Source organism: Chrysochloris asiatica, unplaced genomic scaffold (assembly GCF_000296735.1).
Source record: "Chrysochloris asiatica unplaced genomic scaffold, ChrAsi1.0 scaffold00412, whole genome shotgun sequence".
Lineage (NCBI taxonomy): Eukaryota > Metazoa > Chordata > Mammalia > Afrosoricida > Chrysochloridae > Chrysochloris > Chrysochloris asiatica.
This window is the reverse complement of record NW_006408930.1, coordinates 757,370-782,477: the sequence shown is the minus strand read 5'-3', so window position 1 is coordinate 782,477 and position 25,108 is coordinate 757,370. Positions and strand designations below refer to the sequence as shown.

At 38.8% G+C, this 25,108-nt stretch overlaps 1 protein-coding gene across 1 annotated transcript in view; it reads right to left on the bottom strand.

Annotated features, from left to right (window-relative positions):
• Positions 1–25,108, bottom strand: part of CENPP (centromere protein P) — a 422,858-nt gene that overhangs the window by 379,995 nt on the left and 17,755 nt on the right. Inside the window, exon 2 of the mRNA XM_006876774.1 lies at positions 19,463–19,644. Coding sequence (XP_006876836.1) covers positions 19,463–19,644 — 182 coding nt within the window. The remainder of the gene's footprint in view (positions 1–19,462; positions 19,645–25,108) is intronic.

The window sequence follows — 25,108 nt, the reverse complement described above, 5'->3', positions numbered from 1 at the left end:
GGACATATTGTCAGGAGGGACCAGTCGCTGGAGAAGGATATCATGTTTGGTAAGGTGGAGGGTCAGAGAAAAAGAGGAAGAACCAAACAAGATGGACTGACCAAGTGGTAGCATCGATGGACTCAAGCATAAGAAACAAAAAAGAATTCAAAATGGACCAAGGAGGGTTGCATAAGGAGATGCAAGATGAGTGAGTAAGGAAAACACACTGAGATGAACCTCTGCAACAAAGACATGGGAGACCAAGTGCAATAGATAGTGGCAACAATAGTGAGGTTGGCCCAGAATCAGGCAGTGTTTCATTCTGCTGTGCATAAGGTCGCTGTGAGTCGCTACCAACTCAATGGCACTTAACAACAACAAAATTATTATGTATATACTCTGGAAATATACTAGTTAGTCCAAATAAAATTCAGAAATCTCTAAAAGTTATTAAATCATATTTCTTGCAGACACTGAAAACATATTTCTTTAATAGTTTTTTTAATGACAGTTATGATAAACAAGGGTATTATGTCAAGAATCTTTAAAAACTGGCTTGCAATATATGACTTATGTCACCCTAATATTATGACTTGTACAAAACCAGAAGTAAATTTCTCATGACTCAAATTTCTCGTGATTCCATTCCATGGGGAAGGATGCATTCTCTTTAATAAATAGTGCTGGGTAAATTTGATTTCCACATGTGAAAGAATGAATCAGGATCTATGCTTCACATAAGAAACAAAAAAGAATGCAAAATGGACCAAGGAGGGTTTAGTGAGGAGATGTAAGATGGGAGAGTAAGGAAAATGCACTGAGATGAAACTCTGCAACAAAGTAATGAGAGACCAAGTGGAACAGATACAGATGGTGATCCTGGAACCTTGAGCATCAGAAGATAGGACAGAGACATGGATTGAGTGTCAACTGGGAGAGGAAGCTGAACAGGAGCAGTGAAAGAGAAAAAAAACTGGAGGATTATGACGCCATCTTGAATTCTTAAAAGTGGCTGTTGATACAGCAGTCTGTGGACAGAGGATGCAGCTGGAGGTTGGTAGTAAAGGGATGTAGTTCTCCTTTGTTTCCAAGCCCTTCTGGTAGCCAGGAACATGGCCAGTTCCTATCTTCACCAATCCAGTGGCCAGTGGCACTCCCTTCTACAGTCTAGCTCTGCCAGGATTGGGTGCCTGGACAAGTAAACCCACCCTGAAGTACTCTACCCAAAGAGTGACTAGAGCACTAAATGGATTCGAACTTCTCTAATACACCTACCAGGAGACAGGTGGTAAGTGCCTGAGAATACATCAATATACAATCATCAATTAAATATAAATACCACACCATAATGTCTCTGAGAAAACAGAGTCTCAGCCTTTTTCTACACACACACACACACACACACACAGTGCCCAGAACAAGTGACCAAAATCAAACGAACAAGTTAGAAAATATAACACCACAAATGATACTGGAAGTATCTGATAAGTAATTTAAAAGAATACTAATTAGGCAACTTCAATGGATTCAGAGAATGATCAAGAAAACTGCAGATGACTTCAAGGAAAACATAGATAAAGCTATGGAAAAAAATCAGGAAACAAACTGACAAAGTAATTGAAAACAATGGGAATTATATAAAATTGGACAGTTAACACTAAGAATTTAAAAATACATAATACACTGAAAGGGTAAAGAAACAGAACTGAATTAATGGAAAGCCGAATTACTGAGCTGGAAGGAAAATCTCTTAATGTGATCCCTTTCAAAGTAGTTCGTAGTGGTAGCCAGGTACCATCTAGTTCTTCTGGTCTCATTTCAAGGAGACTGATCTTTAGGGGATCCATTAGTCCACTGGACTAATTGTTTCCAAGTGTCTTCAATTTTCATCATTCTTCTTTTCTCTGGCCAACCAGAGACCAACAGTTGCTGCTCATAAGCTTTTTAAAAAAAGTTTTTATTGTGAACTGAGTGACAGTCTACGTGGCAGAATATCAGTTTTGGACCATTGCAATGATTACAATTCCCTCCCTGCGCCATTGCCTGTATTCCCTTCTTTTAAAAAGTTTTTTGATGTACACAGGAATATATAATAATTTAAACAACCAAAGGGCACATTTTGCAGACCATCCCCCTACTCAATAACACACAGTCTTTCTCTTTCCATGAGTCTAGAGTCCTCAGATGCTCTATCTCTCCTCTCTATGCCATCACCTCTACCTCTGTCTCTGGTATCGCTGCTTCTTTGGTTAAGATCCCACGTTCCATTCATGCTCATCCCTCTTGCTGGTCCTAGGATCCTCTGTTCCTGGAATGTAAGATTAACTACCCCCCCTTTTTGTCACACAACTTCTACCTTTACACTTGTGACAACTGCAATTAATCATGATAACAACTGCTCACTGTTGAATCAAAAGAATACTATCCCCATATCTCCTTTCACCAGACCCATATAGACAAGGTGAAAACTATTCAGTGGGGATTCTATCTTCCCCTGCTTGCTCTGAAAATAAGCTCCTTCTTGAAAACTTGTAAGTCAGCCACTTTGTGCCTTTATAGCCCCCCTCCCCATTTTAAGTAGCCAATGTCTAAGTTGCTCGCTCCTTTATAAGCTTTTAAGATCTCAGTCACTAGTCACCAAAGTAAGATCTAAAACATTATCTTTGTGGCCTATGCTATGCCAATTGACCATGGAAAATGGAGCACTTTAACAGACATTTCAACATTTAAATGGATAACAAGTATGAAGATGCTAAACATCAATAGCCATAAACTCTATTGCCATCAAGTCAATTCGAATCATAGCGACTGCAATGGTTAGGGTTTTGTGTCAACTGGATTTCCAGGGGCACAGCAGTTGGGATTCACCACATGTCTCTCAGTTTGTCATCTGTGGTGGCTTGCAATTCTGGAAGCTACACCACAGGTATTTTAAATAACAGCAGGGTAGACAGGTTTCAGCTGAGCTTCCAGACTAAGACTAGGAAGAAGAGACAGACTACTTCTGAATATTTAGTCACAGAAAACCTTATGAATAGCAGTGGGACACTGTTGGCACAAGAATGCTGAAACATGATGAAGAGTACCAGAATATTGTCAGATATAGTGCCAGAAGAACAAACAACCACTCAGGTTGGAAGGCACTCAAAATACAACTGAGGAAGAACTGCCTCCTCAAATTAGAGTTGACTGTGGTAACACGAATGAAGTAAATCCTTTGGAACTTTTGTTTGCTGATGGGGTCCAACTCAAAATGAAGAGAAACAGCTGTAAACATTCATTAATAACTGGAACATGGAATGTACGAAGTATGAATCTAAGAAAATTTTAATTGACAAAAATAAAATTAAATGCATAAACATTAATATCATAGGCATTAGTGGGGTGAAATAGACTGGTATTGGCCATTTTGAATCTGACAATTACATGGTTTACTATGCAGGCAATGACAAATTGAAGCGGACTGGCGTCACGTGACATTAATCATCAAAAACAGCATTATCAAGATCTGTCTTAAGTATAATGCTACATGTGATAGGATAATATCCATTCACCTACAAGAAAGACCAGTCAGTACAACTATTATTCAAATTTACACAACAACTTACAAGCCAGTGATGATGAAATTGAAGAATTCCATCAACTTCTCAGTCTGAAATTGATCAAACATGCAATCAAGAAGTATTGATAATTACTGTAATTGGAACGCAAAGGTTGAGAGCACAAAGGAAGGATCAGTAGTTGGAAAACATGGCCTTAGTGATAGAAACAATGCTGGAGATCACATGATAGAATTTTGCAAGACCAATGACTTCATCATTGCAAATACCTTTTTTAAACAACATAAAAGACACATACATAAGCCTCACCAGATGGAATGCACAGAAACCAAACTGACTACATCTGTGGAAAGAGATGGTGGAAAAGCTTTATATCAGCCAAAACAAGACCAGAAGCAGACTATGGAACAGAAAATCAATTGCTCATACTCAAGTTTAGGATGAAGCAAAAGAAAATTAAAACAAGTCCACAAGAGCCAAAATATGACCTTGAACATATCCCACCTGAATTTAAAAATCATGTCAAGAAAAGATTTGATGTATCACTAAATACCAAAGACTATAAGAGTTGTGGGATGATTTTAAGCTGAAAGGTCAGCATTCAAGCTCACCAGCCATTCCTTGGAAATGTATAGGTCAGAAATGACTAGATAGCACTTAACAACAGTCAAGATATTAAACGCTACAGAAAGCATTGAAAGAAGATGGAAGGACTATACAAAGTCACATAGCAACCATGTAGGATAAAGTACAAGAGCTCCTTAAGGTTGTAAATCTTTTTAAGAGCAGATAGCCTCATCTTCTGCAGAGTAGCTGATGGATTCAAATTGCAGACCTTGCAGTCCTGAGGGTGTAGTAACCCACTACACCCCCAGGGCTCCTTTAAAAAAATGCTACTATCTACTATAACAAGGAGCTCCGGTAGTGTAGTGGTTACGAATTGGGCTGCAAACCTCAAGATAGGCAATTGGAAACTACCAGCTGTTCTGTGGGAGAAAGATGAGACTTTCTGCTTCCGTAAAGATTTACAGCCTCGGAAACCCTATACAGGGTCACTATCAGTCAGAACCAACTCCACGGCACATAACAACGACGACAAATATAACAAAAATGCAAACAGCCAAAAAACAAAATAAATAAGCACCACCCTATAAAATTTAAGAATTTTTGCACATCAAAAGACTTTCCAGTGCAGAGGGGCAAGATGGTAGAACAGGCAGAAAGTCTGTATAGACCTCTACAGGAAAGATACAGGAATCAAATGAAACAGATGCCGATAACAGTCCTAGAACTCTGACCTTCAGATGAAGCTTCAGATAGAGACGTGGATTGAATGCTTACTAGGAGAGAGAGCTGAACAGATACAACAACAAAAGGAGAGAATACTGACCTGGGCCAGCCAACCTGACACGGCACAGCCATCTTGAACATTCATAGACAAGAAAACATATTGGTGTTGCAGAAACACACCTGTGGCTCATGGAGATAAAGGTGCAATTTTTTTCTTGTTTCCCACATTCCCCTGGTGACCAGGCATGAGGTTGGCCCCCACCTACATACATATACAACCCTGGGAAGTTTCCACTTTCCAGGAGGTGGGAACCACACAGAGGTGAATGCAGCAGTTGTGAGTCCCATTAAAGTGAGGAGAGCTATCTGAATTAACCCCTTTCAGGTGGGCCCTGCTCCAAATCTGCAGAACTAGCCCTGGCCAGCCCTCACTGGGAGAAGCAGCTGAACAGATGCATGGGGGGTGGGCAGGGGCAAAAAGACAAAAGATAGGTGACGCAAGCCAATTAGCCAGCTGTAGCGTGGCCATCTTGAACTCTCACAGGTGACTTTGAAGCCAAGAGGGCAGCAGGTGTCATAGATGCATACCACTTATTGGTGGAGAGAAAGTTGTGAATTTTTTTGGCAGCATTGTACTTTGAAATATATCTTGAAATGTTCTTTTTAATGATTTAATTCTTCTTGAATTTGTAGTTCCACGCATAGTAAACCTTATGATTGTCATATTCAAAATGACCAATACCAGTGCACTTCAGTTCACTAATGCCTAGAAAATCAGTCTTTATACGTTGCATTTCATTTTTAACAACTTCCAATTTTCCTAAATTCATACTTCATACGTTTCATGTTCTGATTACTAAAGAATGTTTGCATCTGTTTCTCCTCAGTTTGAGTTGTGTCCCTCAGGAAATGAAAATTGCGAAATCTTTACACCATTCATATAACCACAATCAACTCTACTTTAAGGAGGCAGATCTTCCCCTGTGATATTTTGAGTGACTTTCAACAAAAGGAGCTCATCTTCTGGCACGATATCATATAATACTCAGGTGCTTTTCATAATATTTTCAACCTTTTGACTCTATATCTGACAATGCTCCTCTGCTATTCAAAAGGGTTTCAATGGCTAGACATTCAGAAGTAGTCTGTGTCTCATCCTTCCTAGTCTGTCTCTTCTGCAGAGTAGCTGGAAGTTCTGCTGAAATCTGTCGACCATCAGTGTGACCCTGCTGGTATTTAAAACAATGTCATAGCTTCTATCACAGCAACAAACAAGCCACCACAGTATGAGAGGTGATCACTAGTCATTGTTGTTGTTAAGTGCTGTCAAGTCAGTTCCAACCCATAGTGACCTTGTATAGGGTTTCTGAGGAGCAGCTGGTGAGCTTGAATGGGTAACCTTGTGGTTCAAACTGACTTTGCAGTCCAGTGCATTAACCCACAGTGCTGTATCAGAACTCCACTAGTCATTGTTGTTGTTGTTGTTAAGTACCGTGGAGTCGGTTCCAACTCATAGTGACCCTGCACAGGATTTCCAAGGCTGTAAATCTTTACGGGAGCAGAACGCCTCATCTTTCTCCTGCGTAACCGCTGGCAGTTTCGAACTGCTGGCCTTGTGGTTAGCAGCCTGACTCGTAACCACTACGCTACCAGAGCTCCTTCCACTAGTCATTGTTGTTGTTGTTGTTGTTAAGTGCGGTCGAGTCGGTTCCGACCCATAGCGACCCTTTACAGGGTTTCCCAGGCTGTAAATCTTTACGGGAGCAGAAAACCTCATCTTTCTCCCGCGGAGCTACTGGTAGTTTCGAACTGTTGACTTTGCGGTTTGCAGCCCGATTGGTAACCACTACCACTACCAGAGCTAGTCATTAGGGAAGTGCAAATCAAAACTGTAAGATACCACTTGACACTTAATAGGATGGCAACAGTTAACATAAACCAGCAAAACAAAAGCCCCAGAAAAATACAAGTGTTGGTGAAGACATGGAAATAAGAACCTTCTTTCATTGCTCATAGGAATGTAAAATAGTGTAGCATCTGCCAAGAACAGTTTGGAGTTCCTCAAAAAGTTAAACATAGAATTACCATATGATCTAACAATTCTACTCTTAAGTATATACCCCAAGGAACTGAAAACAATAAATACATGTAAACCAACGTCCACTGAAGATTATTCACAATGGCCAAAAGATAGAAACAACCTTAACATCCAGCAATAGATAGAAAATGTGGTATATATTCACAATAGAATATCTTTCAACCATAAAAATACTAACATTCTGGTACATGCTACAATCTGGAAGGACTTTGAAAACACTTGACTAAGTGAAATAAATCAGACACTAAAGGATAAATATTGGATGATTTCATTTGTATAAAATAGATAGAAAGCAAATTACTGTTTACCAGGGCTGGGGGTACATTTTCTGTTAAAGATGATGAAAAAATTTGGAATAGATAGTGGTGATGATTACACAACATTTTCAATGTGATTCATGTTACTGAATTATACACTTATTAGCTGTAGGATCAGCACTGGACTGTAAACCACAAGGTCAGCAGTTCAAGCCCGCCAACTGCTCCTTGGAAACCCTATACAAGATCACTATGAGTCTAAATGGACTCAACAGCACTTAACAACACCACCAACAATGGCTAAAATGGCAAAGTTATGTTATATATCTTTAACCACAATAAATAATACAAATAAAATGTAAAGATCATATTTAGCGGATAAATCATCCAAAATACAAAAGTTGGATAAGTCTCAGATCATAGTTACTGCTTTGGTTAACTAATAGCAGAAAATAATTTAATAATTGTTCCTTTAAGCAATTCAGGAGGAAGGCTACTTTTGGTATTTAAAGTTCCTTTGTAGGCTCACTATCAATTAGAACCTACTCAATAGCACCAGGCTTTTTTAAATTGTTACTTTATCTCAATAATATATTCCAATTAATAAAAACTGAACAGTGACTCTGCCACAAATGCTTTTCTTGACTTCATTACAGCCCTCAGCAAAATCTAGTCCCGTGAGCATGAGAAGGAATATTGGGCTCATACTTGCTACAGTAGTTTGCTCTCTTAAAAATATAGTGTAAGCCCGGTGGAAATGTAAATTATATATACCTGAGTGTTTTTTTGTTGTTTGTTTTTTAAAAAAGTTAAGTGGATAGAGAGAAATACTGTTGACCAATGGTACATAGAGGGGATTATAATCAGTGTAATGAAACAAGGTATATGATTTGTTGAATGTAAAACTGATGGTATGCCCTGTAAACTTTCACTCAATCCACAATAAAAACCTTAAAAATATTTTTTTTAAAAACAACAACAATTTGACCTTTTATACATGGGGCATTTTCCAAAATTAAAATGTAAAAATATTTGGATACAATAGTTACATTCTTTTTTTAAAAAATTAAATGGGGAATTTGACAAAACCAAAATATGTACCCACAATAAATGTTTTTAGGAATTACAGGTAATCTAGAACAGTCTACCTAAGACAGAATCACTAACTGAGAAAGAAATCTCACTGAAGCTGTCAAAATGGTCTCAAGTTAATAAAAATCCAAGAACTAAAAAAAAAAAAAAAAAAAAAAAGAAGTGTAAGGAATCTTGCCACCTTGAGGAAATGCCTGTTGTGTTAAATGATACTTACACTTCCAGTACAGTCTGTATACCACTTCTTACTTGAAGATCCAGTTACATGTGATGGTTGCACACTAATATACTCATGTATGCAAAATAATTGTTAAAGACTTTCAGATATTTAAAATTATCATCATTCCAATGGATTTTGTTTCCCTGAAAAGTCTACCTAGGGCTATCATAGAAAAACAGCTTCAAATTTCTTCTTAGGCAAAACATAAGAGAAATTCGTTCTGTATTTGTTTTGTAATAAAAATGTCTTGCTAAAGGACAGCCTCACAAAATTGGCAGTTCAAACTTTGGGTTGTATTGACATTTTCACAATTTTGAGTCTTTCTATCTAGGAGCATGGTATATTCTTCCATTTGTAAGTCTTTTGGTTTCTTGTAGTAGTGTTTTGTAGTTTTCTTCATGTAGGTCCTTTGTTTCTCTGGTTACATTTATGCCTAAATATTTCATCCTTTGGGTGGCTATTATAAATGCTATTTCTTTCCTATTGTACTTTTCTACATTGTCATTGTTACTATAGCGGAATCCAACTGATTTTTGTCAATACAACCCAAAGTAATTTACACACATAATGCAATACCAATCCAGATAACAACAACATTCTTCAAAGAGTTGGAAAAAACAATTACAAACTTTATATGGAAAGGAAAGAGACCCAGAATAAGCAAAGCACTGCTTAAGAAGATGAATAAGGTTGGAAGCCTCTCACTCTCTGACTTCAAAATTTACTACACAGCTACAGTGTTCAAAACAGCCTGGTACAATGAAAGATACATTGATCAATGGAACAGAATCAAGAATCCAGAAATTAACTCATCTACATTCAGACAACTGATTATCAACAAAGTACCTAAGTATATTGCATGGGGAGGAGACAGTTTCTTCAACAGATGGTGCTGGCAGAACTAGAAAGCGATAAGCAAAAGATTGAAATAAAACCTTTACCTCACGCCTTATACAAAACCCAACTCAGCATGGATTAAAGACTTATAAAAGGAGAAATACTGCATAGGACAATAATTGTAAAAGATTAAGAAAAAGTATGCACACTAAAAAGGGAGGAGGGGGGACTTATTTGCTGGTTACCTGGGTGTATAGGGTATGATAGTAGGGAGAGGGAGGGGAAGGTGGAGAGCAAGGCAGGGAATAGACACAGGACAGTTTTGGTGTTGGCGGGGGGACAATACAATTCAAGGGAGAAGGGAAAGACCAAGGCAGATGGGAGAACAGTTAGGCAGGTTTGCACAGGCTAAATGAGACAGAGGTAAAAAATGATGTATGCACAAGCGTGGAACAACAGGGCTCTGGGATACAGGGATTGAGGAATGGTTTGAATGGTTAAAAGAGCAGAAATAATGTTAAGATGCTTGGCTGTCTTTTGAATCTTGGTTTCCCCTACCTACTATTGTAAAATAGACTCCTCAGGGTGAGAGAAAGGAATAGCCAGAAACATCACCATAGAAAGCTTGTAAATCCATCTTCAGCCTAAAACTGATTGGAATACCTAAAATGGGGCTAGAATTTGGCCAGTGAAGGAGGGATACTGATCCTCATCCAGAACATTTTGAGGTGGGAAATTTTCACTGAAAGGACAAGCAGACCAGCCTAGAATGGCTAAAAAAAAAAAAGAAGAAGAAGAAGCTACTTCTTGAAAGAAAGAACAGTAAGAAAAATCAAAAACAGTAACGGCAGTGTGATTGACTAGTACAAGAACAAGCAAGTCATTCGCTCAGGAGCCATTAAGGCAAGTGATCAGGTCCCCTAAGGGCAAAGCTCCTTCCAAGACTAAGACTCAAGGGGAATACACGAGCAGGCATGTGGTCTTGCTGGTGACCATGTTGGTCACCGATAAGGGGAAGTGGGGGAAAAACAGCAATGAAGTTGTGAGCTAAGTCCGACCACATTCAATAGATTCCTGTCAACCTGGATTGAGACTGGTTGGCCAGCAGTATGACGAGATCTGGGGACTCCTAGGCCCAGGGACAGGGACATGGCCACAGAGGACTAGAGCAGAGAGTAAAACATCCAGCTGATATGAAGTGAGGGGAGATGCACAAGAACACCCACACTTGCAGATAGTACCCATTTGGCCTGGCTTCAATAGCTGAATGACCAGAACTAGACTAGAGGAAGAAAGAAAAGGGAAAAAAGAGTAATCCACTATAATTTGATGAACTTGACCTATTCTTATGGATATAGTAGCTCAAAAAAAGGAAACGAATCTTTACAGTTAGGATCATAATCACCTCCTCAGTAAACAGGGTTGACAGGGAAGGGCAACTTAGACATTGGCCACCCAAAATGGAGGGGCTACAAAGACATGAATTCACTGGCATACAAGTTTTCAAGAGGGAGCTTAGTTTCTGAGGGTGCAGGTGAAGGCAGAATCTTCACTGAGTGCTTTCCAACCTGTCTGGACAGGGCTGGTGAAAGGAGTTAGGGATAAGACTCTTATGGCTCAATAGTGAAAAACTGCTATCAGGACTTATTGTGAGTGCCGCAAATGTAAAGGTAGAGGTTTTGTAGCAAAAGGAGGGAAGCAGCTGATCTTGCAGTTGAGGAGAGGGGAACCCTGGGACTATCAAGGGAGAAGAGTGGATTGAGGGACCCTATCCAGAGAAGCAAGGACACCAGAGATGGAGGCAGAGACGATGACATGGAAAGATGAAGCCGCTGGGGACTATGCACTATGGGAGGTAGAGGTTCTGTGTGTTAACAGCCAGGGGGCAGGTTTGCGGGGTGTACCCCTTGGCTGTTTCATCAAACATGCATGCAGGAGATTGTAACCATTGCAATGAAACAAAATAAGATAGGATGAATGTAAAGCTAATGTTCTACCATGGAAACTATCACATAATTCATAATAAAAACTTTAAAAAAAAAAGTCACACACAACTGTTTACAGATGTACAACTTACTGACATCATTTATAATAATCAATTGTGCACACCTACCCTTGTTGTTGTTGTTGCTAAGTGTTACCAAGCCAGACCCATAGAGGGATTCCAAAGAGAGGCTAAAGGGTCTGAACCACCAATCTTGCTATTAACAGTCCACTGTCTATCCAACAGTACCACACCAAGACTGCACACCTATCCTTAGTAAATGCAGTTGAAACTGTGCTCTGAAGGAGCTGCACCAGCTGGTACCAGTGGACAGTGGTATATGCAGAAAGTAGCACCCACCAAGGGAGGAGAAAGAGCCTGGCCCAAAAAGGTGGCAGCCAGAAAGAAAGGAACATTTCTATTCTGAGAGCTGCACTGTTGTTATTAAGTGCTGTCGAGTCGATTCCAACCATGTATAGGGTTGCCAAAGAGCAGCTGGTGAGCTTGAACCACCAACCTTGCAATTCAAATGACTTTGCAGTCTAATACATTAGCCCACAGCACCACACAAGCAGGTAGAATTTCTGCCTCTAGAGCTAAAAAAACAAAAACAAAACTAAATTCACTGCCATACACTTGATTGCATTACACAGCAAGCCTATAGGACATAAGAGAACTGCTCCATAGGGTTTCATAGGCTATAAACTTTATGGAAGCAAATTGCTTAATCTTTCTCTCAGCATTGGGTTCTAACCACCTATTTTCCAGTTGGAGTCCTGGCATGGAACTATACGACTGGACTGCTAACCACCAGCTGTACCTCAAAAACCATATTTAGGTTCATTATGAGTTACAACTGACTCAATGGCACTTAATAACAACCTTCCAGTTAGCAATACAATGCTTAATCTGCTGCACCACTAAGGTTTCTAGGACTGCACCAGCAAGGGCTTTCTGCTTTAAGGACTGTCATAGCTGAAAGCTATCTTGACTGCAGAATATACCCTCTCCTTTAGGGACCTCTGTATACTTTACACATGTACCTTTTCTTAATGCTGCCTGTTATTTCTAGTTGTATTCTGTTTGGTTATTTTCAATTACCACCTTAATAAGCTAATTTCGATTCATTTATCTACTTAAGGATACCTGTTCATGGGGAAAATAAACCTTCATATACCTAAGATGAAGCCACTTAATTTATGGTTTTGATTGTTTTGTTTCCAAAACAGAAAGCCTTTCAATTTTCTGTTTTTAGGGAAGCAGATAATTTGTTTTAAAAGAAGTGACAGAAGAAAAGAATATACAATCTTTAAGAAAAATATAATTGGTTCAGGTCAAAAAAGGAGGTTTAGGACAAAACACAAAAGGCTATATAGCAATGAGTTTGGTCAGTTATCAAGATATCAAGACTCAGCTTTTCAAAAAGTATTTGATGCAGTTTGCTTAAAATTTATATATGTGTTAATGCAGAGAGCTATAATTTTTTTTCTAATTCTTTCAATATACACAATTTAAAGCCGGGCTACTGAAAGATACAAAGGGGTAGCCATCAGTTTGACACTTCTTGGCGAAGAGCCAGGGGCATCCTATCTGTAATAGTCTAGAACCCAGAAATTCAGCATACGTACAATTGATACTATTCTGTCATATTTACTTTCATCTGGATCATTTGGAGTTTAAAACAACACAAAGGGATGTAATCAAAATGTATTGATCATTACTGCTGATTGGAATGCTAAGGTTGGGAACAAAGAGGAAGGATCAGTAGCTGGAAAATATGGCCTTGGTGATAGAAATGCTGGAGAACGCATGATAGAATTCTGTAAAATCAATGATTTGTTCATTTCAAATACCTTCTTTAGACAGCATAAAAGATGACTATACACATGGACCTCAGCAGATGAAATACACAGAAATCAAATTGACTACATCTGCAGAAAAAGACAGTGGAAAAGCTCCATATCATCAGTCAAAACAAAGCCAGGGGTAGACTGTGGAACAGACCATCACTTATTCTTATGCAAATTCAAACAGAAGCTGAAGAAAATGAAAACAAGTCCAAGAGATGCAAAACATGACCTTGAATATATCCCACCTGAAGTTAGAGATCATCTGAAGAACAGATTTGATACATTAAACACTAAAGACCGAAGACCAGAAGAGTTGTGGGATGACATCAAGAACATCATACATGAAGAAAGCAAAAAGTCATTGAGAAGACAAGAAAGAAGGAAAAGGTCAAAATGGATGTCAGAAGAGACACTCAAACTTGCTCTCCAGCGTAGAGATGCTAAAGCAAATGAAAGAAGTGAGGAGATCCAAGCGCTGAACAGAAAATTTCAAACCGCAGCTTAAGATGATAAAGCCAAATATTACAACAAAATGTGCAAAGATCTGGAATCAGAAAACCAAAAAGGAAAAACACACTCAGCATTTCTCGAACTGGAGAAACTGAATAAAAAATTCAACCTTTGACTTTCGTTATTGAAAGATTCTCTGGGCAAATTACTGAATGATGAAGAAAGCATCAAGAGAAAATGGAAGGAATACACAGAGTCACTGTACCAAAAGAAATGGTTAATGTTCAACCATTTCAAGACATAGCATATGATCAGAAGCCAATGATACTGAAGGAGGAAGTCCAAGGTGCACTGAAGGAATTGGCAGAGAACAAGGCACCAGAAATTGATGGAATAAAAATTGAAATCTTTGAAGAGAGTCAGACGGCACAGGCGGCACTCACTCATGTCTGCCAAAAAATATGGAAGACAACTATCTGGCCGACTGTTGGAAGAGATCCATATTTGTGCCCATTACAAAGAGAGGTGACACAATGGAATGAGGAAATCATCGGACAATCCCTTTGATATCCCATGTGAGTAAAGTTTTACTAAAGGCAAAACAGAAACGGCTGCAAACATACATTGACAGAGAACTTCCAGAGGTTTGAGCCAGATTCAGATGAGGCCATGGAATGAGGGATATCATTTCTGATGTCTGATGGATCTTGGCTGAAAGCAGAGACTATCAGAAAGATGTTTACCTGTGCTTTATTGACTACGAAAAGGCTTTTGATTGTGTGGTTCATGACAAGCTATGGACAACATTGCAAAATATGAATATTCCGGAACACTTAATTGTGCTCATGAGGAATCTGTACCTGGACCAAGAGGCAGTTGTTCAAATAGAACATAGGAACACTGAATAGTTTAAAATTAAGAAAGGTGTGAGACAGAGTTGTATTCTTTTACCATACTTATTCAACCTGTATGCTAAGCAAATAATCAAATAAGTTGGGTTCTATGAAGAAAAACGTGGCATCAGGATTGGAGGAAGACTCATTAACAACCTGCAATATGCAGATGATACAACTTTGCTTGCTGAAAGTGAAGAGGACTTAAAAAAACATTTACTAATGAAAATCAAAGAGCACAGCCTTCGGTATGGATTACATCTCAATGTAAAGAAAACAAAAATCCTCACCACTGGACCAATAAACAACATTCTTATCAACAGAGAAAAGATTGAAGTTGTCAAGGACTTCATTCTTCTTGGATTAACTATCAACACTCATGGAAGCAGCAGTCAAGAAATCAAATGACATCTTGCATTAGGCAAATCTGCTGCACAAGATCTTTTTCAAGTGTTGAAGAGCAAAGATGTCAGCTTGAGGACTAAGGTGCCCCTGACCCAAGCCATGGTATTTTCAATAACCTCATATGGATGCGAAAGCTGAACAATGAATAAGGAAGACCGTAGAAGATTTGATGCTTTTGAGTTATGGTGTTGGAGAATATTGAAAGAACCATGGGCTGCCAAAAGAACTGTTTTGGAAGAAGCGCAGCCAGAGTGCTCCTTGGAAGCCAAGATGGCCAAACTTTGTGTCTCATACTTCAGATATATTGTCAGGAGGGACAAGTCACTGGAGAAGGATATCATGTTTGGTAAGGTGGAGGTTCAGAGAAAAAGAGGAAGACCCCCAATGAGATGGACTGGGCAAGTGGCAGCATCGATAGACTCAAGTGTGGCAAGAGTAGTGAGGTTGACCCAGGTTCAGGCAGTGGTTCATTCTGCTGTGAATAAAGTAGCTATGGGTTGGTACCGACTCAATAGCACCTAACAACAACAACAACAGTAGAAATAAAGGAATAAAGAAATAATGGAGTCCTGGTATTGCACTGCGAGTTAATGCACTGGACTGCAAAGTCGTTTGAACTGCAAGGTTGGTGGCTCAAGTTTACCAGTCACTCCTCAGAAACTCTATACAGGGTCACTATGGGTTGGAATCAACTCGATGGCACTTAAAAACAACAACAGTAGAAATAGTGGCTTAAAACCACGTACCATTGCAACAAGGAGCCATGGTAGTGTAGTGAGTTACGAGTTCGACTGCAAGCCACAAGGTCAGCAGTTCAAATCTACCAGCCACTAGGCGGGAGAAGGTTGAGGCTTTCTGCTCCCATAATGATTTATAGCCTCGGAAACCCTACACAGGGTCACTATGAGTCAAAATGGACTCGATGGCACACAACCAATCTATCACCCTAATAAATCACATAAAATAATTCTGAGTACAGTCTGTGAATTCTGTGAAATATTACAGAGAATTATCAAACCCAGCAGAGAGCGTCATGGGAGGAGTCAGAAAGAATGGAAGAAATAGAAAGCTAGAAACACTTGACCTTCATGCTGGTTCTTATGAGGCTTTTGGTGGAAAGATCATGAACCACATCCAAAAAATATAACTACTGCTTTAAAGAATGCTGTTCGTAGGTTTCTAAACACAGAGTTGCACAGCTGAATTAGCTTCCTTTTACCTATTAGAGCATGTCAGAAGCTTGGCAAGAAAACTTAATTGCTGAAACCAGAAATTCTCCTTGTGGAAAAAGGTCCAGCTGCTGAAACATTGATCTTGGCCATAGACCAAGATATTTAGGCATAGAAGACTATATATAAATGAGCAGGTTGGCATCTTTTATCATTTGTTGTTATTGTTGCTAAGTGTCATCGAGTTGGTTCAGACTCATGGTGATCATGTACAGGGTTTCTAAGGCTGTGCAACTTTATAAGAAGAGAAATTCTCATTTTTCTCCCCTGGAGCAGCTGGTAGGTTCAAACTGCTGATCATGCAATCCAGTGCTTATCATAGAGAACCATCATGCTCCCAGCTTTTATTTTACTGATAAACAATTTGTAAGATTTATAAATTAATGATGGCACTGTCCCTACCATCGTTTAACTCTATTACTTGACTATTAAAAGTTGACTGATAAAAAGAACAATGTCTCTTCTTTAATATTTGCTTCAAGCAAATATTAAAGGAGTATTATGCACACCGCAAGATTATTCATGGGGCTGCCAACTGCAAGGTCAGCATTTTGAATCCATCAGCTGCTCCAGAGGATAAAGATAACGCTCCCTGCTCCTTAAAGATTTATAACCTCGCAAACCCTACAAAACGTCAGAAGTGGCTTGATGACACACAATCACCAACCAAGACCCAGGCACATTACAATGTTCAAAAGACACCTGATAACAAATTTATCAAAACCATACTTTCAATTAGTTACCATACAGAACGTTAAAACAACATTGCTGTTGTTCTTAGGTATAGTCAAGTTGGTTCTGTCTTAGAATTTTACTTTCATATGATACTGTTCAATAATTTTCACATTCTGTTAGGCTACCATTCTTTGGAATGCATACAAATATGGATCTCTTCCAATTGGGTGGTCAGGTAGGTGTATTCCAAATTTCTTGGTAGAGATGAGTGAGGGAGCACTTACAGTGATGCATTGGTTTGTTGAAACTTCAATTTGTATTTGGAGCCTTGTTTTTGGGCAATGCCTTTTATGAAGCTTGGATTACTTCATTCAATACCACTTGTTGATCTTGAAAAGGTTGAATGTCAAACACTTCTTATTTGGTACAGTGGTTCTGTATATTCATTTCATTTTCTTTTGATACTTCCTGTGTCATTCAATAGTCAATTTTGCTCATTGTTGTAGTTGTCTACTGCATCAAATGTGTTCTTGAGATTGTTTCTACATTCAGATATTTTTGTTCTAGTGGATGTGTTTTAATTTTCCACAGTCTGAGACTAAATTTGTATAGCAGTAACTGATGGACTGCTCCATAGTTGACCCCTGGCATTGTTTTGGCTGATGAACTTAAGTTTCTTTAGCATCTCTTCAAATACATGTAGTCAATTTGATTTCTGTGTGTTCATTTAATGAGGTCCTAGTCCTGGTGTGGCACTGTGGATTAATGTGCTGGACTGCAAAGACATTTGAGCTGCACGGTTGGTGGTTCAAACTCACCAGTTGCTCCTTGGAAACCCAATACAGGATCGCTATGGGTCAGAACTGACTCAATGGCACTTAACAACAACATGCATAATTGCCAGTTATGTTGAAAAAGGTATTTGCAATGAATAAGTTGTTGGTCTTGCAGAATTCTATCATGCAATCTCCAGCAACCTTTCTATCACCAGAATCCTATTTTCCAACTACTGATACTTCTTGTTTCCAACTTTTGCATTCTAATCAGCAGCACATTGATAAAATATTTGATAAATTTCAGAGTGAAGAAGTTGGTTGTTGTTATTGTTGTTACATGCCATCGAGTCGGTACAGGCTCATAGCAACCTTATGCACAGAATGAAACACTGCCCGATCCTGGGTCAACCTCACTAGTCTTGCCACGCTTGAGACCATCAATGCTGCTACTTGGAAAATCTATCTCATTGGGGGTCGTCCTCTTTTTCTCTGACCCACCACCTTACCAAACATGATATCCTTTTCCAGCAATTGGTCCCTCTTGACGATATGTCCGAAGTATGAGAGATGACGTTTGGCGATCCTGGCCACTAAGGAGCACTCTTCCAACACGGATCTTTTGGTTCTTTTGGCAACCCATGGCACTTTCAATATTCTCCTCCAGCACCGTAACTCAAAAGCATCAATTCTTCTATGATCTTCATTATTTACTGTCCAGCTTTCACATGCATATGAGGTTATTGAAAATACCATGGCTTGGGTCAGGCACACCTTAGTCTTCAAGCTGACATCTTTGCTCGTCAATACTTTAAATAGGTCTTGTGAAGCAGATTTGCCTAATGCAATACATCGTTTCATTTCTTAGACTGCTGCTTTCTTGAGTGTTGATAGTTGATTCAAGAAGAATGAAGTCCTTGACAACTTCAGTCTTTTCTCCATTGTTCAGAATGTTGTTTATTGGTCTAGTGGTGAGGATTTTTGTTTTCTTTACATTGAGATTTAATCCATACAAAAGACTGTGCTCTTTGATCTTCATTAGTAAATGTTTTAAGTCCTCTTCACTTTCAGCAAAAAGGTTGTAGCATCTGTATATCGCAGGTTGTTAATGAGTCTTCCTCCAATCCTGCTGCCACATTTTTCTTCATAGAATCCAGCTTCTTAAATTATTTGCTTAGCATTCAGGTTGAATAAGTATGGTGAAAGAATAAAACCCTGTTGCACATCTTTCTTAATTTTAAACCATTCAGTTTTCCCATGTTCTATTCGAACAACTGCCTCTTGGTCCAGGTACAGATTCCTCAGGAGCACAATTAAGTATTCTGGAATATTCATACTTCACAATGTTGTCCATAGCTTGTCATGATCCACACAATCAAAAGCCTTTGTGTAGTCAATAAAGCACAGGAAAACAGCTTTCTGAAGTCGGTAGAATTCTTCAATTTCTCCAACATTGGCTTTATTGGGTAGTGCATAAATTTGAGTAATAGTCATGTTACTTAGTCTTCCTTTGGTTGTTTAGTGCCGATGAGTAAGCTCTGACTCATACTGACCCTTCTGATTCATCTTCGGGCACTATATCAGACAATGTTCTGTTGCTACTCATTAGGTTTTCAGTGGCGAATCATTCAGGAGTGGTTTACTTTTCCTTTTTCCTAGTTTGGCTTAGTCTGGAAGCTCTGCTGAAACCCGCCCACCATGAGAGATCACTCTGGTATTTAAAATACCAGAAGCATACCTTCCAGCATCACAGTAACACACAAGCAACCACAGTACAACAAACTGACACACAATATTATAACATCCACATTCCTAAGCACAGCAATGTAAAGGTCAATAACATTTTTAGGTTAGAATTAGTGCTTACTTCTTTGTGTCATCTCAGTGCTTGGGATGTCCTCCGTTTTCTTTGAGTATTTTTTTATGTTGATGCCAACAAGCGTACTTAGAAGCGCAAGTTCTGATTCTAAATGTCCAACCTGTCTTCTCAAGTCTTTTGAAGGCTCCCATCCTTCAGACTCTGATTGATATATATTTTTCAATAATTTCCTAAAAAGCAAATTATCAGAAATAATTACTCAAACGAGGAAGACAGTAAGAAATGTTTCATTTAATATACTTAACTTTCTTCAAGCCATTCTCATTTTGCTTTCTTGCTCTTGTCTCTTTATTTTTACATACTAGAAATAACTATAAGTCATTACCAGAGAATTTTGTAACATTGAAAAGTCATTTCTAATTCAGGAATTTCCAATGCAAATTATTTAAAAGAGGTTTTGAAATCATAAATCAAATTAAAGAAATTTAATTTATAATGTCAACAGATATCAAAAACTATTATATAATAACGATTTTTCTCAGTAAACAAAAAAATACAGGTGTAAAAATTCTACAGTAATAAGAAGTAGCATAATTGTTTTAAGGAACACAATAGCCAGGTATTCTTCATAAACATGATTTTTAATTTACTTTTTTGAAAGAGTAAAATTGTAGTTAATAATTGAACTGGTGGTATTTTACTTGTCACCCTTTATTTCCCCATTATACTCTAAGCTACATTCTACACTGCTGAATAGTAGGATTCTAGAACATATCCTGACTCTTCTTTTATATATTGTCTTCATGTCTCTGCTTCTTGATTCTAATCTTAAACAAAAAAAGTAATACTCTGACATCTACTATCTTAAGTATGATGTTTCCTCATTCCACAATAATTCATGAGACTACAACTCCTCTATGCAAATAACAACAAAAACACACCTGCAACCATATATTTCTCCTTCCGTCATGGTTGTTAGCTCCCAGTGAGTTGGTCATCAAAAGATAACAACAACCCTTTGCCCAGTTCTACACTATCCTCATGATTTGTTGCAGAACAGACAGCTGTAATCTGCATGATGTCAAAGACTGATTTTTGGAAGTAGACCACAGGCCTTTCTTCCCATTGTCTTAGTATGCAAACTGCTGAAACCTGTTCAGCATCATGGCAATATGCAAACCACCACTGATAAATGGGTATTGGTTGCACATGAGGTAATCTAGAAGGAACTCAAACCTAGGTTTCCTACATGAAAGACAAAACCTACTAAAGCCTACCGCTATCAACTTTGGCCAAATCTGATTCACAGAGACCCTATCAAACAGAGTATGACTGCTCCACAGGGGCTCCAAGATTGTAATCTTCACAGAAGTAGACTTTCACATCTTACTTCTGCAGAGTAGCTAGTATGTTTGAACTGCTACTTTTCAGTCAGCAACTGAGAATGAATCACAGCATCACCAGCGTTCCTTACAAATGTCTGTTGTTATTGTTGTTAAGTACCATTGAGTCACTTCCAACCCATAGCGACCCTGTATAGGGTTTCCAAGGAGCAGCTAGTGAGCTTGAACCATCAACCATGTAGTTCAAACTGACTTTGCAGTCCACTGCATTAACCCACAGCGCCACAAAAGGACTCCCTGCTAATGTCTAGATCTCACCAAATAGATTTTGCCCTAAAATCAACTTTTCCTCAAATTCTTCCCTTGATCTCTCAGACTCAATATAAGGGAACAGGCCTTTGAATTTTATTCTCCTAACATATGAACCAATTGTCATGCTTTCTGCTCCCCCTCATAGCTATCCCTCCTTTTCTTAATTCTAATATATCATCCTATAGTTTTATGACATCTGTCCACATTCGTCTGTCAGTTTGCTGAACTGTGGTGGCTTATGTGTTGCTGTAATTCTGGAAGGTATGCCATTGGGATTTTAAATACCATCAAGGTTACCATGGGTGACAGGTTTTAGATGAGCATCCAGACTAATACAGAGTAGGAAGGTGAGATGGACCACTTCTGAATAGTTCATCACTGCAAACCTTATGAATAGCAGTGGGACATTGTCAGATGAACAGAACAAAACTATGAAAACAAACTGTCTATGATTAAAACAATTACAATGTAAAAGAAGGTAAGCACATAGGAACAGAGATACAGATGGTGAGAAGGTCGGGTAGTAGAATACAGAAAAAAATGTTGTTGCTGTTAGATGCCATCAAGTCAGTACCGACCCATACCAACCTTATGCACAGCAGAACGAAACACTGTCCGATTCTGGGCCAACCTTACTATTGTTGCCACGCTTCAGTCCATCGATGCTGCCACTGGCCCTATCTTTTTTTCTATGACCATTATCAAACACGATATCCTTCTCCAGTGACTGGTCCCTCCTGATAATATTTCTAAAGTATGAGAGACGAAGTTTAGCCATTTTGGCCTCTAAGGAGCACTCTGGCTACACTTTGTCCAAAACGGATCTATTGGTTCTTTTGGCAACCCATGGCACTTTCAATATTCTCCAACACCATAACTCAAAAGCATCAATTCTTCTATGGTCTTCCTTATTCACTGTCCAGCTTTCGCATACATATGAAGTTATTTAAAATACCATGGCTTGGGTCAGGCTCACCTTAGTCCTTGAGTTGACATCTTTGCTCTTCAACACTTTAAAAAGTTTTTGTACAGCACATTTGCCTAATGCAGGACATCGTTTGATTTCTTGACTGCTGCTTCCGTGATTGTTGATAGTTGATCCAAGAAGAATGAAGTCCTTGACAACTTCAATCTTTTCTCTGTTGATAACACTGTTGTTTATTGGACCAATGGTGAGGATTTTTGTTTTCTTGACACTGAGATGTAATCCATATCGAAGGCTGTGTTCTTTGATCTTCATCAGTAAATGTTTTAAGTCCTCTTCACTTTCGGCAAGCAAAGTTGTATCATCTGCGTATCACAGGTTGTTCATTAGTCTTCCTCCAATCCTGATGCCACGTTTTTCTTCACAGAACCCAGCTTCTCAGATTATTTGCTTAGCATACAGCTTGAGTAAGTATGGTGAAAGAATACAACCTTGTTGCACACCTTTTTAAATTTTAAAACATTCAGTGTTCCCATGTTCTGTTCAAACAACTGCCTCTTGGTTCAGGAACAGATTCCTTATGAGCACAATTCAGTGTTCCAGAACACTCATACTTTGCAATGTTGTCCATAGCTTGTCATGATCCACACAATCAAAAGCCTTTGCATAGTCAATAAAGAACAGATGGATATCTTTCTGAAATTCTCTGCTTCAGCCAAGATCCATCAGACATCAGAAATGATATCCCTCGTACCACAGCCTCTTCTGAATCTGGCTTGAACCTCTGAAAATTCTCGGTCAATATATGCTTGCAGCCGTTTCTATATTACTTTACTAAAACTTTACTCGTATGAGTCACCTCTCTTTGGAATGGGCACAGATACGGATCTCTTCCAATCAGTCGGCCAGATAGTTGTCTTCCAATGTTCTTGGCAGAGATAAGTGAGTGCCTCCTGTGTCACCTATTCTCTTGAAAGACTTCGATTTCTATTTTATCAATTCCTGGTGCCTTGTTCTTTGCCAATTCCATCAATGTACCTTGGACTTCCTCCTTCAGTATCATTGGCTCTTGATCATATGTTACCTCTTGAAACAAACATTAACCATTTCCTTTTGGTACAGTGACTCTGTGTATTCCTTCCATCTTCTCTTAATGCTTTCTGCATCATTCAATAATTTGCCCAAAAAATCTTTCAATAACGAAAGTCGAGGCTTGACTTTTTCTTCAGTTCCCCCAGGTTGAGAAATGCTGAGCGTGTTCTTCCTTCTTGGTTTTCTAATTCCAGATCTTTGCACATTCTGTTGTAATATTTGGCTTTATCATCTCAAGCTGGGGTTTGAAATTTTCTGTTCAGCTCTTGGATCTCCTCATTTCTTCCATTTGCTTTGGCATTGCTACACTGGAGAGCAAGTTTCAGTGTCTCTTCTGACATCCATTTTGATCTTTTCTTTCTTTCTTGTCTTCTCAATGACTTTTTGCTTTCTTCATGTATGATGTTCTTGGTGTCATCCCACAGCTCTTCTGGTCTTCGGTCTTTAGTGTTTAATGTATCAAATCTGTTCTTCAGATGTTCTCTAAATTCAGTTGGGATATATTTAAGGTTATATTTTGGCTCTCTTGGACTTGTTTTCATTTTCTTCAGCTTCAGTTTGAATTTGCATATGAGTAATTGATGGTCTGTTGCACAGTCTGTGCCTGGCCTTGTTTTCACTGATGATATGGAGCTTTTCCATCTTATCTTTCCACAGATGTAGTCAATTTGATTTCTATGTATTCCAGCTGGCGAGGTCCATGTTATAGTTGTCTCTTATGCTGTCTGAAGAAGGTATTTGAAATTTACAAATCATTGGTTTTGCAGCATTCCACCATGCATTCTCCAGCATCATTTTTAGGACCAAGGCCATATTTTCTAACTACTGATTCTTCCTCTTTGCTCCCAACCTTCACATTCCAATCACCAGTAATGATCAATACATCTTGATTGCATGTTTGATCAATTTCAGATAGAAGAAGTTAGGATTCTTCTATTTCATCCTCACTGGCTTTAGTGGTTGGTGCGTAAATTTGAGTAACAGTGATATTAACTGGGCTTCCCTGTAGGCACATGGATATTATCCTATCACAGGCAGCACTGTACCTCATGACTGATCTGGGTATGTTCTTTTTGATGATGAATTCAACACCATTCCTCTCAATTTGTCATTCCTGGCATAGTAAATCATGTGGTTGTCAGATTAAAAATGCCTAATACCAGTCCATTTCAGCTCACTAATGCCTAAGATATCGATGTTCATGCATATCATTTTTGACAACTTCCAAGTTTCCCAGATTCATGCTTCGTAAATTCCATGTTCCGATTTTCAATGGATGTTTACAGCTGTTTCTCTTCATTTTGAGTTGTGCCCTATCAGCAAATGAAGGTCCGCAGGCTTTACTCCATTCACTTTATCACAGTCAACTCTACTTTGAGGAAGCAGCTCTTTCCCCATCACATTTTGAGTGCCTTCCAACCTGAGGAGCTCATTTTCCGGCACTATATCTGACGGTGTTTCTCTGCTATTCATAAGTTTTTCAGTGATTCAATATTCGGAAGTAGTTCGTCACTCTTTCTTCCTAGTCTGTCTTGTCTGGAAGCTCATCTGAAACCTGTCCACCATGGATGACCCTGCTTGTATTTAAAATAAAGTGGCATAGCTTTCACAATCACAGAAATTCACAAGCCACCACAATACAACAAACAGACAGACAAGTGGTGGCCATTTGGTTTTAAATAGACTGCCCTAAATGGAGGGAAGAGTTCAGGGACTATAAGGTAACCTCAAAGAAAACGAACACTTCACAACATACCAAGAAAATGAAAATCTAAGAAGCACACGGAAACATTAAAACTATGAGGAAATTCACAACAAAGAACAAAAAAACCCATGAACTCAGCACAGGAAGACACACAGGACAAAGAAAGCAGCCGCACCACTAAAAAACAAATATAATGGTAGCAATTACTCTATACCTATCGGTTACGAGTCGGGCTGCGAACCTTAAGGTCAGCGGTTTGAAACTACCAGTCGCTCCTCGGGAGAAAGATGAGGCTTTCTACTCCCGTAAAGATTTAC